Source organism: Netta rufina, assembly GCF_964035555.1.
Source record: "Netta rufina genome assembly, chromosome: 21".
NCBI classification, from domain to species: Eukaryota; Metazoa; Chordata; class Aves; order Anseriformes; family Anatidae; genus Netta; species Netta rufina.
Window position 1 is genome coordinate 10,461,820 of NC_140145.1, and position 18,363 is coordinate 10,480,182.

Below are 18,363 nucleotides of genomic sequence, written 5' to 3' on the forward strand. Positions count from 1 at the left end.
GTGTTAAGACGTCAGGGTGCTGTGAGTAGACCTTCATGCCACAATAATTGTTTGTTTATTGTCTCCAGTTACAGATGCACACTTAGCTAGAAAAGCCCACAGAGGTAATTTGCAAATGTTTTAGAGTTCCTCACTAATAAGCAGAGTGGTTTTTTTAGCCAAGGGAGTGACGGTGCTGTAATAAAGGTGAGCAGCTGCTGGTAAACCTGTAGGCTGGGTTTCTCACGTTTTTCTCATTGTTTCTAAATCCACATACAGCTGCATCTTTTTTTTTGTTGTTGTTCCTGTTGCTTTCAACAAACGACTAAGCTGGCAGAAACTTTACAAGGTTCTGCTTTCCCATTGCTCTGCACAGTTGTTTTAAAATGAACATTGTTGGCCCCTTATTTGACATTACTGGTGCGGGGAGCCCAGCAGGACTGCTGTGACTGCCTCGTACAGCAGCAAGCACAACGAGCGGGCTGAGCCCACGTCTCACCTCCCCTCATACCTGACTTGGTGAATTCAAAGCCAGCGGTGCCACTCGTGAGACACAGCAGGTGGCTTTGATGCACGGTAGCAGAAATGACCTGTGCCTTTACTGGCTTCTTTGAAGACTTTAATAACATGAGAAAAGAAGTGTTTCTTTTGTTCCAGTTATATTTAGTTTACAAACCTTAGAAATATAGATCAGCTTCTGCAAAATATTAATTTGAACTGGTCTGTGAGGGCAAAAAAAAGTCTCTTTTGTCACGAGGCTTATTTCAGCTATACTTAGCTCTTTGTCTCAACTGGAAATTCGTAGGGGTCTGCAAATCAGAAAGGTCAGCAACTGGAGTGTTAGAAACACTGATAGATAGTGCATGAAAATGAGACCTAACCTCTAAAATGAAAATTGACCTCTAAAATGAGAAATGAATCTCTATTACCCTTGAACAACACCCTCATGGCATTTCTAAATCCCTCTAATTTTGCACGATGTGCTGCATCTCTGAGCTAGCAGAGAAGGGGAGTCCCTGTAAGGTGAATTCTTCAGCAAGCACACATCAGTGACTCCAGTGTAAATTTTAACAATGGCTTTGGTGTCAGCGCAGGTAGGTGAATACAAGCTGCTTTGGAGGCTTTCGCTTTCGGTCACATCCTGTGGGTGCCTTGCTTTGCTCTTTGTTAGCGGTTGCAGAAGTTGATTCCTCTCGGGTGCTCTGAACACAGGAGGGCGAAGCAGCTACTGCTGCCTTTGGCAAGCCACGCAACGTGTGTGCTTTTCTTTACGTGACAGGTCCCTGGTTTTGACCAGGGAGTCTGATTTGCTTGGGTTTCATAGGATTTGCGAGTGCTTGCTGATACCCGAATAGAAATTTTCTCTGATGTGAAGCTTTGTTGAGTTCAGAAACACCGGCACGCACTCATGGCAAGCATCGCTCCGTCATCCCAGCGCCAAACAAAACACACAAGCAGCTGTCTTTGCTTTCTTCCACTTACTGCTGCCCCTTGCCCACTCTGCCCATCGTTTATCCTCCTGGTTCCTGCTTTTGGTAGGAGCGGTTTGGAGCCGGCAGTGGAGCTGCAGACCTCTGGGTGTGCAGGTAGGCATGGGAGAGTGAGCTGGGGTTTCTGAAGGTCAGGGGAGGTGTGAAGAGGTGAAGGAGGGAAAGCAAAGAAGGATATGTTTCAAATCACAGCCTTTTGATGCTGAAATTGCCTAACTCCAAACTCTGTCTTCACACATCAGGGCTTAATTCTGATAGTGATTTACTTACACTTCCTAGTTAATAATTAGACATTGGGAGACACCATATATCACTCCTAATGGAATATATGGGGTCTGATGAGAGTTTTCTGTTTTGACTAATAAATTTAAGCCAGAATCGCCAAGCTTAATGAAATATTACAGCTTCGGAAGTGTTTTAAGTCTTGTGCTGTGAAAACAGTGTTACTTTATTCAGTAAATGAATTTATCATTCATTCTGTATCCCGAGCCCTGGCTGGCTCTGGAGCATGGACTGAATGCAAGACTCTGAGCTAGAAAGCGGAAAAACTAATCAAATCCTTAAAGACCAAAGGCAGCGAGGCAGGTCTAGACTGACTTTTTCAGCGGTAGCCTCTGGCTACATCCACTTTTATTTTAGTAACCATTGTTAGCATGATTTATAACTTTAGCTTTAAGACGTCCGCTCTTTAGATGTAGTAAGATGCTTCGCAGCTTTTATTTCTCTTCCCTAATTTCCCTCTTGTCCCTGCTCTTTTTTTAATTCCCCCTCATCCCTCTCTCCCTTCCCTCCCCCCAGCAGTGTCCCCAGTCCCGCAGGTGACGCCGCACCGAACGAACATTTCGCTGCCACCCCAAGGTCAACGAGGCAGCGTCTGCCCCGGCTGTGGCTGCTGAGCTGCTGGCCTGCTCGGTGCCGAGGAGACAACGGTGTGCAGGGCTTCGCCTCCTGCTGCTGCACAAAGCTCTCCCCTGCTAGCTCTGGGGAGAGGATGCTCTGAGCACAGGGGATGTGCCCCTTGCAAGTAACGGGCTGTGCTGTTGCCCTGCCCAGCAGCACTCAGCCCAGCACCTCGCAGAGCTGTGGGCAGAGCTGGAAGACCCGGGTGTCACCAGCCCGTGACTTGGTGGGCCACCAGGACACGCCAGCAAACACGTCTTACAGCCGGTACAGGAAGAAACACTAAAATGTAGCAGCACCATTGCTGGCTGCTGTTAAAACCCTCCCTCCCACCTTGCTTTTGACAGCATATTGACTAGAAACCAAGATCCCATTTCTGCTTAGCCTTAAGGGCAGCTGTTTACAGAGTAGCAGTGTTACATAGGTTTACTGTGTCGTATGTCTGTGTAACACTGGATTTGGATCTTGTATTTAGCTGCCAGAAGTGACTGTGATGAAGTGGGAGAGATAAACTGATAGATTGTGTGCCAGAAAGATGTTGGGAATCAATCAGATAAACAGGGCAGAGAAATAGCTTGCTGTTTTCTAGTGATAATAAACCAGAGGCCTCTGTTCCTGGAATTCTTAAATGTAATTTCTGTAGTAATAATCTCCAAAAATAGGCAAATAGAGGGGGAAAAAAAGTAGTGGCAGGATTTTAATTGTGCTTGAATTGTTCTTTTTTTTTTAATACAATGTATGCCTTGAAGGCAGGGGAAGATGTGGACAGGAATAAACATTTACTCTGTTGCTTGATTGTCTTCCATTTAAAAACAAAAAAAGTCATACAACGATCACAGTTTGCCTTTAAATGGCATTTTTTTTGGCCTTTCCCCCTCAGTCCAGCAGCGTACAGCAGCCAGAGCAGTGTGCGAGCTCCTCTGGCCGCGCAGTGCCTGGGGCAGCCCTGGGACCAGCTGTGCCCACCCAGCGGTGCCCTGGAGGCCACCTGAAGGCTGCTCCAAACACTGTGGGGCCCCGAGGTGAGCTCTGCTCAGAAATGCTGCTCTCACTGAGCGGGTGTCTCCTCCACATCCCTTGCTGCTGGCTGATGCTGGCTTCTTCCTTGCCCTCTTGCCTTGGCTGTGTGTGCTTCGGCCACGTGAAGGCAACAGCCTGGAGCCGGCTGCTCCCCCAGCCTCACGTCGCTGTGCCCTGGTTGCACACCAGCTCTCCTCCTTGAGCAAAAATATAGGGTAGAAGAAAAGCTTTGTTCATCCTTTCTTGGCCAACACGTTTGTAGAGTTGACTGGATTCCCTCGTTTCCAGGTCTGTGTCTGAGCCGAGGCAGTAACTTTGCTTGTCAGGGTATCCAGAAAGAAGTCTGTGCCCCTCAGTTTTGGAGGGTTTGTTGCTGTTCTCTGCAGTAACGTGTGATACCCACGGCACAGCGTGGTCAGTCTCCAGGGAGTGGTGATAAACACGCAGCCCTGGTCAAGTAGCCAGACAGGCTGTTCACGAGGGTCTTCGGCTGCAGGAAGCACAAAGAACAAAACCTAACCCTCAGGACATGAAAAGAAATAGAAAAACCTGCTTGAGCATTCCTGCTCTGGTTGTAAAAATCATATTTCTGTGCTGTTCCTCGTAGTCAGCATTACTGCCTAGCACTGCTTGGCGTCTGTTCTGGGGAGGCTCGTGGGGCAGAGCTCTTCCTGCAGATCCGCCAGTGCCACAGCAGCCTGTGGAGGTTCAGGCTGCCTTCATCCTTCCAGTAGCCCAGCGACCGGTAATGATCCCTGAAATGCCAGCAGGATTCCTCGTTCTGCCCCTCGGGGAGAGGAACAACTGTCTCCTGTCAGGTTCAGCTGGTGGTTGAGGAGCAGGGACCGGGCCCAGGCCTGCCTGTTTCTGCAGCATCCCCCAGCTCCTCACATATTTACACTCCGTGGCGTTGTAGTGTGCTCCAGGCTCCTGGGAGCAGCAGTTACTGAATGGGCTGTCTGACAAGCCCAGAGGTGGCTTTGCAGTGCCACCATTCCTGTCCTTTGCCCTTGCTCGATGACCTTTAGGACATCAGTGTGCTTTGCCACGTGGGGCTCCTTGTGCTTAGCCATCTTGCTCCTAAATTGTGCCCCTCTGGCTTGGCAGAACCTTTTAGATTCTCTTCAGATGAATGATCTGATGCTAAACGCCACCTAAATAAACCATAATGTGGTGATAGGAAGACGCTCCTAGTCCTAGATCCATCTGAAACGAGCTTTATACAGAAACTCTTCTGTTTTCCTCCAGTGTTATGCTCCAGTTGCGTGCAGTGCAGGGGCTGTTTTGGACAATAACTGCTTTTGCCCTTGGAAAACTCTTTTGTGGAGAGGGAATGTTGAAAGGCTTTAGTTCTTGGCATGCCATCTTCTAGACAGTTTCAAGAAATGAGGCAAGCAGATTCTCTTGGGAACTTGGCACCTAATTTCTTCAGTTTTCCGAGAAACATGTGAACCTGTTTGCATTAACTTGTCTTTATTGTGCTTTTAAATGGAATTTTTGTCTTTCTTGTAGCTTCTTCGAGAACTTATAGAGCGTAAAACCAGTTCGCTGGACCCCAACGATCAAGTAGCGATGGGCAGGTGAGTGAGCAGCCGTCTGCAGCATCACTGCCTTCTCCCCAGCGCTGCAGCACAGCCCAGGAGAGCAGAACTACTTGTGAGCTTCCAGTCCTGCCCATTGTAGAGGGCAAAATCGTGAATGACTGGAGAAAGCTCCTGGGTTTAGTACAGTGCATTGCCCCTAAAGGTACTTTGCACCATAAAAGGCTGGTAGCAGACCTTGGATACCTCTGTCACAGTGGTTCATACACGTATAGCACAGAGCATGCGTAGAGGAGTGTCTTGTCCTGTCCTGCCTGACAAGAGGGAACTAGATGAAGCAACGGTCCTCTGCTGAAGTTGGGCATTCTCTCATGAGCTCTGATTTGCAGAGGAGTGAAGCGTCTGTAGTGAGATCCGTAAAAATGACTCCTGTGTATGCTCTCCCTGCTGTAAGAAAAGACACTGTATGATTAGAACAGTGTCAGGGAATGTTGCCTGCATGCCAGAAGTAAAATATAATTCCGTGCAAGGAAGTTTGTATTCTTCGGCTTAATTCTATGCTTATAAAACAGGGAACATTTCAAATAGTGCTTAGTAAACAGTTTACGTTTAAATAGCCCTGGGCTAACACTGAAAGTAATGTAAAAGCACAGGAAGGTTGGAGATGCTGGAATAGGGCTCTCCGCTGAGAAAGGAGTTAAGGGGGTGTGAGTATGGGGAGGGGAAGAAAATTCATTAGGAAATTTTGTGTAAGTAAAATAACTTTTGTCCTCGTAAAATACTATCCAAATTTTAGTGCAACATGTCAAATATATTTTGTGTATGTCTGGAATATTATGGAAAGCTATTCACTATAATTTAACATGATATAGACAAAATTACATTTAAGTGGTGATTACATTGTACATTTATCTGACTTTACAGTAAAATAGATTACAGTAATTAAGATTATATTAAGATTGCAGTAATTGGATTTTGCTAGATTTTTTTCCCTGATGTCAAGTTTTCATTGTATAAATTAGGTAAGATGATGCTCGTTTTCGTAAAAAAAAATATTTATAACTTGTAGAAGTTTTTCCCTGCTGAAAACTTCTTGGACTTGATGAGATTCTGTTTGAGGACTTGAGCCTTCCCTTCTAAATCCTGCTGGGGATCAGACAGCGCGTTCTGGAAGTGGGGTTTGCCTTTCTTCTGTAGTTCTGCTTAGTCATAGGTGGAGCATTATAGAGGACTTCTTGCTAGATTTGCCGGGTTTAATATGCAGAGATGGTGGGGAGAATGCTTGTAATTTTTTATATGCTTTGCAGAACTGAGGGAAGAAATAAATTCAGAGCATCTACTGCACTGTAGCACTTCTGTTCATGAAGGTAGCGTAGCCTGGCTCACTTAAAGAATCAGTTCAGAGTGTGTCAGACCGTCTGTACTGTTCTGGGCTTTCTGTGTGCAAAATAGAAATCTTTCTAACAATCAATGCCGAAACCAAAAAGTACCTTTAAAGGTGATTTTCACAGATTTTAACATTTATATTTGGTAAAGATTTTCTTTTAAATCCTAAAGATTCTTAAAAAAAAAAATCAGTAATCAAGAAAGAATAAAAAATGGAGCCAGCCTTGTGGTCTCCATGGATTTCCCTGCAGATGAAGAATTCTCACCAAACAGTGCTCATCTCATTGGGATCATCAGGTCTGGCCTGTGAGTCCTTTTGTGGCTGGCACGAGGAGAAATGCTTCTTGTTTAAAATCTGTGTTCTTGGAGTGAAGCCGTAGCACAGGCATTTGAAGTTTCATATTTCTTTTCCTGAGGTTCTGATCTCCTTCACTTCTGTATATGCAGTAGGCAAAAGGGCTGGAACGGGCTTCAGACCCCAGCAGAGCTACTGCTTATTTGCCTCGTGGTTCTAAAAATGCTGTAACTGTCATTTTGCATCCCTCAGGCAATGGCTGGCCATCCAGAAGTTACGAAGCAAAATAAAGAAGAAAGTGGACAGAAAAGCCAGTAAAGGAAGGAAAATCCGGTGGGTGACAGCTTCTGCAAGCAACCAAAAGTTGTGCTTTTGCCAGATCAAATGGGATTGCCTTGGTTTGGCTCCAGGGTGCATTGGTAGGCTTATTTGTCCCCTTCAGGGCAAGCTGCCTCGCTCTGGGGCATCCACTGTGGAATCTTAATGTTCCTGGAGCCTAGAATAAGGGGACGCTTGGGTGCAACCTCTGAGTGCTGCCCAGATCAGTCTTAGCAAGAGCGTTCCGTGGTCTCAGCGGGCACTGGAGACTGGTGTGCAAATGCCCCCGAGTGATTTGGGGTCATGATTTCTGGTGAAAGCCAGTAAGCACCAACTGGGCAATACACGTGTGGCCGACTGAAGTACAGAGAGAAGCTTCAGGGGAAGATTTGTAGAAATGCCCAATTGAGGCACATGCCTATTTCCCACGGATTGTCATTTGCAGTTTGGTGTCTAATCTCTGTTTTTAAGTCACGTCAGAGCTTTCTTTAGCATCACAGCATTTCACATTCTGATTCCTGGGCTACTAATTTGGGTTGATCTCTCCAACTGTCTTTCCAGTGGAAGAACTGTCCACGCTGTAAGGTGCAAAAGGAAGCAGTCTGGAGAAGATAGTTGTGGTTTTTTTTTTCCTCCCTTTGCAGAGCAGATCTTTTAGCCTCCCTGAGTTTAGCATGACTGCATGATTTGTAGTGGGGGAGGTGTTTGTGGCAGGGAGGCATGCTGAAAAGCTGCACTGCTTCCTGAAAAAATCCGCAACATTAACCATCCTTTTGTGAGTAAACTATAAATCGTGAGTTTAGATGGCATCTGATAGAAAGTCAGTGGAGTCAGTCTGGGTCAGGCCTGGCATAGCAATTTTTAAGATAGATGTCATAAGATAATTTATTAAAAGAGGGAAGAGCTACTTTGTTGGCCTGAAAAGCCTATAATTATTGACTATCAATATTCTTTTCTGTCAGCATCACACATAATTGGATATATTCATGATTCAGTCAAAACTACTGACAACATCACACAACTGAGTCAGACTCATAAACCTCTAGGAATAATGGGGAAGTCTCTCATTGTGTGCAATCTGTGCGCTTCAGCATTCCTGAGAGATCAGCTATCTTGCCAAGTCAATTGCCTCTTAGATCTTAGGTGCCCTTTTTTTTCTTCGCTAAATAAAAGTTGCACTGACCCCTCAGGAAAAAATATCAATAAAAGAAAAAAATGTGCTATTGTGTGGTTTTAGGATTAACATGCAGTTAAGCTCCGGGATCTTTTCAGAATCGTCCAAAAGAGCCCAAACTGGTGTTTTTAAATAGTTGGTTCTTCTACTGAAAGATCGTGTGTCACCCCAAGCAACTTGCCTGTCCCCTGTTCTTTTTTTCCCCTAAAATTAGCAGTGCTTAGGTTTGTTTTCGTGGAGAACTTTGACATCCAGGAGAGCAAAGTATCAAATGCTAAATTTTACCTGTCTCAATAATTCATTCTTTTCAGCAATCCTTTAGCACACCTTCAGTAGTACAGCGTATTTGGGTGAAACGTGCTAGTTCCTTACAGGGGCTGAGGATCTCCAAGTGCTTTCAGAAGCAGTCGACCTTGTGCTTGACACGAGGCCCTGTTCCCTGCACAGCTGGAGAAGCTGAGGCATGAAGAGGAGCAGTGAGCCCTGCCAAAAACTGCAGAGTTGAGCTTAAGAAACCAGGTGCCCAGGCCTCTGCCATCCCTTGCTAGGACAGGCCTTGTCTTGAGGCAGATGTGGAGGAGCGATGTGTGCGCTCCTGCTGTTCTCGTCAGTGCTGCCTGTGCTGCAACAGGGGGCAGCTTTCTGTGAACGAAGTTAAATACTCAATATCTGCTAGACTGGGATTTTGAAGGTCCTGATTTTAAAAGCATGACGGTAATTAGTTCTGGACAAACAACTTGCATCAGAGGATTTATCAGAATTGCCAAGTCCCCTTACTACTTAGCAGTCCATCTCCGTGTAAGCTTTGATCTGTACGAATCCATCAGTTTTTAATGCAAGTGAACTATTCCATAGCTCAGCCTGTTGACCTGCTGCTTGGTGCAGTGCTAGCCACGCGGTGCCGTGTCTGTTCCCTGATTTGATCATTACAGCGTTAGACCAGGGCAGTTCCTTCCATTACGAGTGACAAAGACTTGATTGTGTAGAGAAGCCCTTGTGTAAGGGTGAGTGTGTGCTGCGCCTGAAGAGCCATTCTGAAATATTCTTGTGAGCTAAAAATCCCCTCAAGGGAATGTTCCTGCATAAGCAAACAAAAGGGAGTGCAGAGGTGACAGAGAGAAAAGGTGATTCTGGGCAAATGCTTGTGAATCCTTTTGCCTGCTATTTGTCAAGCTCTAAAAATAGCAGCAACTTGGATAAAACATTTCAGACTTGGGTGGGCAGCATGGTAGTGCACATCAAAGCTACTGGTTTGGAATCTCCTGCCCTTACACACTCGCGTTTAAAGGCACCTTCACATTCACAGTTTTTCAGTACGCTGTGAAATTGTGTATGTCAGATCCTGGGCTGTAAGTCATGAAAAGCCACTGCAGGTTCCGAGCTCAGGGTGGAAGGCAGGAGGGCAACCCCATATCTGTAGGTGCATCACAGCATGCAGAAATATTTTGGTGGATCAGAAGCGGGGACAGATACAGCACTTTATTACCTTGGACATGCCTCTTCTCTGTGCAGGTCTTTTTCCCATCTTCTCTGCCTTGTTTTACATGCTGTAGTTCTAAGTTATTTGGGATGGCACTTTCCAGCTATGGGTATGGCTAGCAGAGTGGGATTTTGAGATCCTTTAGGGCCCTAGCTACCACAGAGCAAGGAAAAAGTGATAGCAGATGGATGCTTGAGAAGGTCTGATGCTCTGACACTGCTGCTGCCTGCAGTGCACTCCTTGGGCACAAATTCCAGGAGGTGATTGAGATGCCAGCTGAAAGGCAGGCCGAAAACAAGAGTTAGTTCCTGTTTCTCTGACTTTTCAGGGTTGTTAGTTTGGGAATCTGATTAGGTACTGCACACAATTAAGGGAAGCTATATGCTCTCTTTCTAGCTGTGTTAAAAAAAAGGATTTGCTTGTTAGTCAGCTATTCAGTTCATTGTATCATCTGATTATTCTTCTCTCCATGTTATAAGAAAGGAGGAGGAGGAAAGGGAAGGGAATTTCATGCTATGACTAGTAACTCATCAGGTATCAGCCACCAGGAAAGCCAGCACTTTCCCTTTCAGGGACTGGTGTATTTCTATTCAAGCAGCAACATTTTCCTTTCATTAATAGTTACTAATGTGCTGCCTCTCATTTCCTGCACTATCCAGGTATCATGTCCACAGCAAGCTGGTGAGCTTCATGGCACCTATTGACCACTGCACAATGAATGATGATGCCAGGTGAGTAATAGATTAATTATGTTTCTCAAATGGCTTCATGACAGCGTGATATTGACCTGTTCTTCAGCCTGTCGCCCTCTCCATTTCTTCTTATCAGTTAACCATTTGTCACTGGCATCATAGCCTGGATGTCTTGGTCACATCTGTCCAGGCAGTCTGGCTGAGCTTTCACTCTGTAATTACTGTGACACCAAACAAGAAATTTTCATAAATCTCAGTACCTGCGTTTTTACTTCTGCTTTAAAATTGCTCCGATTTTTGAAATCTTCTAGTTTTATAGTTATTCTAGAAATAGTGAGCCAAGTTACCTAGTATCTCCAGGTGTAATCAAAACTTATAAAGAATTTGTCTTTCAGCAGAAATGACAACTGATTTAAACTCTGCTCAGCATGCATTTTCTTACTTCAGGTAACAACTGGAATAGTTCAGTCAAGATTCAGCCAAGACCTAAATGCTGCTTGTGTGTATTTCTATTTAAAGACTGACAGATTTTGTTAGAAGACTATAATGTTTTAACTTGCTAATTATTAAAGAGGATACAAGTTAATTTTTGTACACAGTTGCTAGGCAGCTGTTCTACAGCTGTATTTCTAACGTAGTACATTTTTTAACTAAGTCTGGAAATGCTGGGCTTTTTGTGGGAAGGAGGTGGTATAATTTTTCCAATGAATGGATGTAGAAGGCTTGAGAAACATCTTTCCCCTGGGTTGTGGAACATGTTTGTGCTTTGTGAGAGAGAGATGTCATTTGTCTGTTTGGGAAATGGAAACCAAATACCTGCTGTTCTCAGACTGCTGCCTTTTGGGATATTGCACAGACTTCTGGATGAAAGCTCTTCAGAAAGCTGGCACTAAGACATTTTGCGTGCATAATAAGACTCGGGCTGTTTCATCATGCATCTTTCTCATGTTTTTTTCTTTTTTTCCCTTTTTTTTTTTTTCAAATGAGAAAACTGCTCTGAGTACTGAATATTGTCTAGATCCTCTCACCACAATAATAAATGTGTTGGATAGGCAAAGTGGGAGCTACTCCTCCAGCCATGTCAGGAGATCAGATCTTCCACCCCCTGGGTAGGAAGAGAGGGGCAGAAGTGACTTTGACCTTTTGAGGTTAGATGCGGACACTTTTGCCTATTTGGCAAATAATCAAGTGCATTTTTGTTTCTGCTGTGCAGGGCCTGAGCTAGCTGCTCTTTGTGCGTCCCAGCTGGCAAGGAACCTGTACCTGTATGGAACCAGGCTCTGTGTTTTGGGTAGTGCCAAATAAAACACGGGGTGGGGTGGACACGCACTCCTAACAGAGCTGTACCATCCTGTAGGCGTTGTTCTGCATGTGCTGCTCGTTCCCCACAGCTTTTTGTCTGAGGGTAATTAGCAAGTGGCACGTGTGTGTGCAGGAAGAACCCCTTCATACCATATCCATTAGTAGTGTGCATGCCTCTGGTATTTCTCTGTCCTGTCCAGTTGACTGATTATTTTTTATACTTTGAGGAGATCAAATAAGGTTGGAGTGGCCACTTTTGCATATAATACATATTGCAGTGTCCTACAGGCTAGACAGGCATACAGCCCCCTGCTCCATCCCCAGAATAAGGGAAACTCAGCTTGCAAGGTCTGTGTGAGAGGGAGAGGGAGGTGAAAAATAATAATGAGACCCTAATAATCCACGGGTTATCATGCTTGCTGGCCCCAGAGGTGACATTGCCTCCTCCTTCGCAGTCCACTGCACTCACTTGCGTTCCAAAAGTTGCCCAGAAAATGCCTTCTGGAAGCCAAAATTCTCCAGCAAGTCAACGCAAGCATGAAGTGCATCAAAGCAGCTGGGACAGCCGAGTCATTTTGCCAATAGCCTGCTTGGGCCTCAGCTACCCTTCATCTGGCTGCCGCCGTCATAACCCTCGCTCCCCTCCCTTCTCAGCAGGCACCTTGAGTCCACCACAAGCTGCAAGGAGCCCGGCTGACCCTCCGAAGCTGTTAGAGCTAATAGGATGCTCTCGGTGTTACGCTGCGTCTGCATAGCTATCATCGTGGTAGGGACATAGCGTTTGACATTTGGTTTACTGAAAATGTCTCCTGGGGGCGTTCTCCACTCCGAGTGGGTTATTACACCGCTTGCATGCGTTACAGATTCTTCGGTGGCAGCAGCGTGGCAGCAGCTGCTGCTGCTTATTGTCTGACTGCGGGAACTTGCTCCTTACATGAGGTTTATTAGTGGCGTTGGAGGCCCGCCATGCTTCCAGTTAATGGCATTTCGGTCGCTTAGCTCTCGACGTTGGCTCAGCCATCCAGCGTGGAGCTGTCGGCTGATGCGTTCACACACCAGCGAGCGTGCCTGAGGCTTGCATCGCGCGGGCAGCTGCGTCCCGCTCTGCCCAGATGAGGCTTGCGAGCAAACCCTGCGGATGGATGGGGCGCTGCGGGGCTCAGGCTGGGCAGGCTCAGGTCCGAGTTCAGCAGATGGCTTCGTGGATGACCTTGAGCAGTCCGTGTGCTTCCCTGGCTGATTCCCCTTCTCTGCGGTGGAAAGAATCGGGCAGGCTTTGAGGTCTGCTCTTGAGGAGGTGTAAAAAACAGTGGGTTAGTAATAGCATTGTTATTTCCTTTTTTAACAAGCAGAGCAAAGCTTTTGTTTCAGATGAGACACACACAAATAGCAGCCTCACTTTTCCTCAGCGTTCACCAAAATCACTGCTAGTTACCTGCAACACAACAAATATGCATTGCAGACTGTTGCGGGCCTTCTTACAGTTTTTCTTAAGCAGTTTCTCCACAGCTGCCTCCCCACAGGATGTGCTTTGGTATTGTTGAGTCCAATGTTAAGCTTAAATTTCATTTAGCTGGCAGGTGGGCCTATTATTTCCTGTCCTGTTCACTAGGAACAGATTCTTGCTTCCTCTTTGCAGCAGGCCTTCCTCGTTGGGACAGCAGAGGTGGGCATTCCTGCTTTCTGCTCTGCGAACCTGGGAGTTATTTAGCCCAGCTTCCTTCCTTTCCTTCCTGGTCTCACACCTTTTGTGTTTGCATCCAACCATAAAACACTGAAAGTATCGGAGTGGCCAGTGTCTGAAAATCAGAACTCTCCCAGTGCTCTGGTTCAGCTCTCCCAAGATGAAGACATCTGCTGCTGTCTGTGACTTTTTTATTTATTTTTTAAACCGTGGCCACCCCCTAGGGATCATTTCACATCCCTGCTTAAAATGTCCCTGCGCTTGCCACGGGCTGTCGTACCTCTCCAGCAGCACACAGCCATCCTGGACAAGACGAGAAGAATTCCACGCCTGCGTTAAACTGCGGGTGAATTAAAAACAAGAGACCAAGCCTGTACGCATGAGAGGGAAGCAGTAATGATAACAGCTTTCCTTTGTGACAGAAGAAGGTAATTTTATTGTTTGCAAGTGTGAATTACTATATTGAAAATGCAAGTATACACTTCACAGTGATGTGATCATGCTCCGAGCCATTTTTTTCCTGCTCAGGCACTTAAAAGGCATGACCCCAAAGTAAATACACATCTGAACAACAGGGTGCTCGGTATTGTAGTGCGAGACATTTTAAAGTGTCAGTGAGCTGTATATAACAAAGGGTTGTGGAGACAGAGCTGCCTGAATATTCCTCCTTAAGTTCTGCCGGTGACCACGGTGTCAGCTAGCTGCGTGGAAAATGCCAGGAAATAAATATGGATGGGCAGATGTGGGTGGGCAGAGGCTGGAGGCTGGCTGGTGGGGAAGTTCTGGCTCTCCTGTGCCTGTGCCAAGACCTCACTCCCTGGGATGAGCTGGGCAAGCCCTTCAGCAGGAGCAGACGGAGTTCTCTGTGACTGTTCCCTGGCTTTGTTTGTTCTAAGTGCTTTGAAGGCATGTCACACTGTAATGCCCAGTCACTTCTGGTATATTTTAATAGCCAATGCAACCTAGGAATAAATCCAGAGCCTGATTCTTCTGTACGTTTAAGCCATCTTAAATGCTCTGGCTGTGCAAAGAGCCCCTAAAACAGTGCCAGGGGCTGCTGGCACTCACTCGAAGGCTCCTGTGATTTGGTAGCGTGGCTGTGGGATGCCCAGGACTTGTGGGGATCCGGCACGTCAAGTTTATCACCTGCCACTGCTGCTGGCTGCAGAAATAAAGAGCAAATGCATGTGAGGAGAAAGAGTCTGAGCGCTGCGTGGGGAAAGGGATGGACGGTCCCTCCAGAATTGTTTTACGGCCGGAATTTGAGAGAAGAAACACGCAAGTACAATACTGCCTTTGTCAACATCACTGCCACGTTCTTTCTTATTCTTGCTGCTAGTTGGAGTAATAGCATTCGTGCAGGCAATTAATCTTCCACTTGCCAGTTTTTCCTGCACCCTACGCATGGGCATGGCTGTTTAACCTTGTGCTCACATATATTATGCTGTAATGTGTGGGACACGGGTGGCCTCGAGCCCTCCTCTGTTTTAACCCCTCTTTGGTAGTATTTTAAAACATACACTGGAAAGTGATTTTTATGGTTGTCTTGGGGTATATGTTTATAGACTTAAATACATTTATAGGACTCTTGGGCCAAGGCTTTTCTAATCGGTCCAAGGTCATCGCTATGTAAATGGGCCGGCCCTGTGACAAGGAAGCTGAAGGCGAGAGCTTGATGTGAGTGTGCTGAGGTGTTCAGAGGGGAGTAGCAGACTCAGGCAGGAATTTCCCAGGATTAGATCAGGATTGATCTGTCTCAAGCTGTGATTTGTCTGGGCTTGAGGGTGGCATCATGGGGGTGCCACTTCTTGGACTTCCCTTGCAGGATGCTTTGCCCATCCTCATTGCAGTGATCCCACCGCTCCAGGATCTAGCACAGCGTAAACTTTTATGAATCATCCTTTGGTACCAGCATGTTCAACAGAGCTGGGAAGATGCCTGCCTTCTCTGTTCCATACTTTGGGAAATGAGGCACAAGAAAATGACCAGCTGAGCCTGGAGGTTCCCACTAAAGGTGCGCCTGTCCATAAACACGTGCGTGCATTTTCACTGTGTGCAGAGGTGCCGTATCTGCAGGAGTGGGGCCTGTAAACCACCTTCGTCGTGGCAAGGTCAGGTAAAGTCTGTGTTCCTGGGGAGATGTCTGTGCAGATTTTGGTTTTGTTATATATCTCGCTGTCAGCTTTGATATACAGCTCTTCAGCTCTTCGCACTGTACATGTGTGTGGCACAGAGACTAAACACAGAGACTTCAAAAAAGGTCTGGTATCAAGTTCCTGCCAAGTTTGAGGAACATCACTGTGTCACCTCTGGAGGACGGGTAACTGGCAGGAGAGATGTTCCTTAAGGAGCAGATGTTTGGCCCAAGCACCTTTATCTCCCACGACGACTGAGGTTATTCTGACAGGTAAAACAAGATTGTGCAAATATGCACCAGTGATCTAATCAGCTGGAACAACAGCAATATTTTAACTGGCGCTACCTTTTAACAGCATCATTAAGGGCTCTCATTACTCTTTTATTAGAGTCTCAGTCTATTTCTTATCAGATTACAGAATGAACATAACTCATGGCACTGATTTGATCTCTTGTTAAAGAGGATTACAGCTTTGCATTAACTGGGATTGACACGGTTTATAATTTGCTGTTGATACACATGCTGGCGGTGTCGCATGTGTGACCCCCTCCCCACAGCACCGCCGAGGAGAAGGACGCCCATACATCATCATTAAAGATGGCACCCGGAGCAGGGACGGGAGGCAGGAGAAGGCTTCTCTGCAGTAAAGTCAGGCAGGACAAAAGAGACGTGCTCCAGTGCAGGCTGAAATTCAGGGCAGGGGTTTTTACCTGCCTGAAGGTGGGGGATAACGCGTCAGCTTGTTCCCAAATGACCGGGAAGAAGCTGGCGATGACGGGACTGTGCCAAACCACGCAGTCTGAGGCACCGGGCCTTGTTTTGGGCAGACAACCTGCCTGCCTGTGCTGGGAGTTAACCTGGTTGACACATCCCTGGTTTTTAGGAGCCACAGGCTCAGGGGCTGCCTGCGTTGGCCTCACCTCGTGCTTGGCAGCGGAGCCCCCAGCCCACTCCTTACAGCCCGGCTCTGGTTGCACAGCACACCAGTGCCTGCTGGGGCGCTGGGTTAAGACACAGCTTATCCCTCTGCCAGCAGGGTTTGGATTAGAGCATTTCCCTCGGATTCAGCCCGGACGCTGTGTGTGTTTTCCCCATCAGCAGCCTGACTCCTGCACTTGGTGTGGTTGCTCTGTCGCTGTGGGTCTTGCAGCAAGCGGAGGGGGGTGCGTGGTAGGAAATCCTGGTATTAAAAGATTAATTTACTTATATGACATAAGAGTTTAATATAAAACTTAAAAAAAAAAATGAAAAAGTTGGTGAGATAGCAGCCTTTCACTTAGCTCACTTTGTACTTTGGGTATTAAAGCACCATGAGACTGGATTAGGGGAGGAATCTGGGCTCCGGGATTGTCAATCCAGTCCTGTTCACCGTCCCTCACAGAAAGCAAAGCTCTTCTTCCTGCTTCTGTGCCATGCAGCACAAACGTCAGGTGCCTGGCAGTGTGAGAAAAACCCTTCTGGGTTTTTATAGACACGGCCTGGACAAAAGTTTGTCCGGCTTTGTGTTGGCTTTGCTTTGTGAAACAAATTGGGTAGCTCTCACACCCGGGGCAGGCTCTCGAGCGTGCAGTGCTGACGTTTCAGAGATACCTGGAGTTTTGGGATGGGGCTGGGAGGGCTGCGTGGCTTTGGGAGGAGCCCCCTGCTCTGGCAGAGCCCCTCCAGGGTCCCCCAGCGAAGAGATGTGCACCCTGGGGAGGAGACGTGTCCCACAGCGTGGCCCACACCGCCTTGTGACATCAAGCATCGAGCCTGGGAGCTGAGCTGAGCTGAGCTGGGATCCGAAAAGCACACAGCACGCAGCACGAGCTGTCCTGTGACATGAAACCCACCCGGAGTGGCCCCTGGGCCCGAGGCACTGTGACTTCGGTGTCCTTCTGCCCTTTGTGTTTCGCTCTGTTTGGTGGGGTTTTACCCCCAGCCTGTGCCTCACCCTCAGCACTTGACCCCCGTGGATGCTTTAAGGCGTCCACGTGGCTTCAGATTGAGGTTGTGCAGGGCTTGGTGTGTGAGCAGGGAGCTTTGTGTGTCCTTAGCTGGCAGCAGCGAGGTGCAATACGTGACCCCGGCTAGTGCCAATGGGCTGAAATCATCGTGTCCCGGCGCTGGGCGTTTGACATCCCTGGTAAGAAGACAGACGCCTCCGCTATGGAAATTTCCTTTTTAAAGGGAAAAAAAATAACCTGTTAAGAGCTGCACGATGATTTGTCGTCCTTCCTTTGTGAGACAATTTGTCTTCTCCTGCATCAAATCTGTTATAAAACAGTCAAGCTGTGAAAGAGGGAAATCATCCTAGGAATATGGGATGTTAAGGTACACAAAGAATGGGCCCCTCCGTGCGGGTGCCTGCACGGGGCGCTGCACAGGCAGCATGACAGCGGCTGCTCCGCTCAAATACCCGTCTTCAAACAGAGCCCGAGAAGGCAACGTTTTATGAATTTCAGGGGGAAATTAAAGCTGCTAGGGAGCACGCCAGCGGAGCATGCTGGAGGTTTGTGAACCTCCCTGCGTTTCAGCTCCTTCTCCAGCCGCTTCTGCGTCTTTGATCTCGGTGCTGGAACAGCTCCCGGGAAAACGTGGGCGCTGGTGGGGCCAAAAAGGGTGCGAGAGGTCCCTCTGCTGATTCTGTCACCTGTAAGGCTGGAGAAGAGGCAGGGGGCTGTGCTGGCATAAGGACAAAACGTTGGGGACCGGTGATGGAGAGGGCAGGTTTGAACCCCGGGTCTGCAGGGAGGCAGCCCGCTCCCCACCCCATCGCCACCTCCAGCCTCACACAACGTGCAGAGTCCCTTTGTTTAGGGCAGGAACCGGCGTCCTGAAACACTTATAAATCTTGCGCCTGGTCTCCTGAGACGAGCCAGAGGTCACACGTCGCCTCTCATAATTTAAAGCCGTGGGGCTTAAAAGCATTCGCACGGACTCGAAGGACCCAATCCTGACCCGCCGGAGCGAGAGGGAATTGCGG

The 18,363-nt window shown here is 47.3% G+C and overlaps 1 protein-coding gene across 1 annotated transcript in view; it reads left to right on the forward strand.

The window, feature by feature from the left end:
• AATF (apoptosis antagonizing transcription factor) overlaps window positions 1-18,363 on the forward strand; it is a 49,400-nt gene that overhangs the window by 24,480 nt on the left and 6,557 nt on the right. Inside the window, exons 9-11 of the mRNA XM_084299458.1 lie at window positions 4,902-4,969; window positions 6,864-6,944; window positions 10,243-10,314. Of these exons, the coding sequence (XP_084155584.1) occupies window positions 4,902-4,969; window positions 6,864-6,944; window positions 10,243-10,314 (221 nt within the window). The remainder of the gene's footprint in view (window positions 1-4,901; window positions 4,970-6,863; window positions 6,945-10,242; window positions 10,315-18,363) is intronic.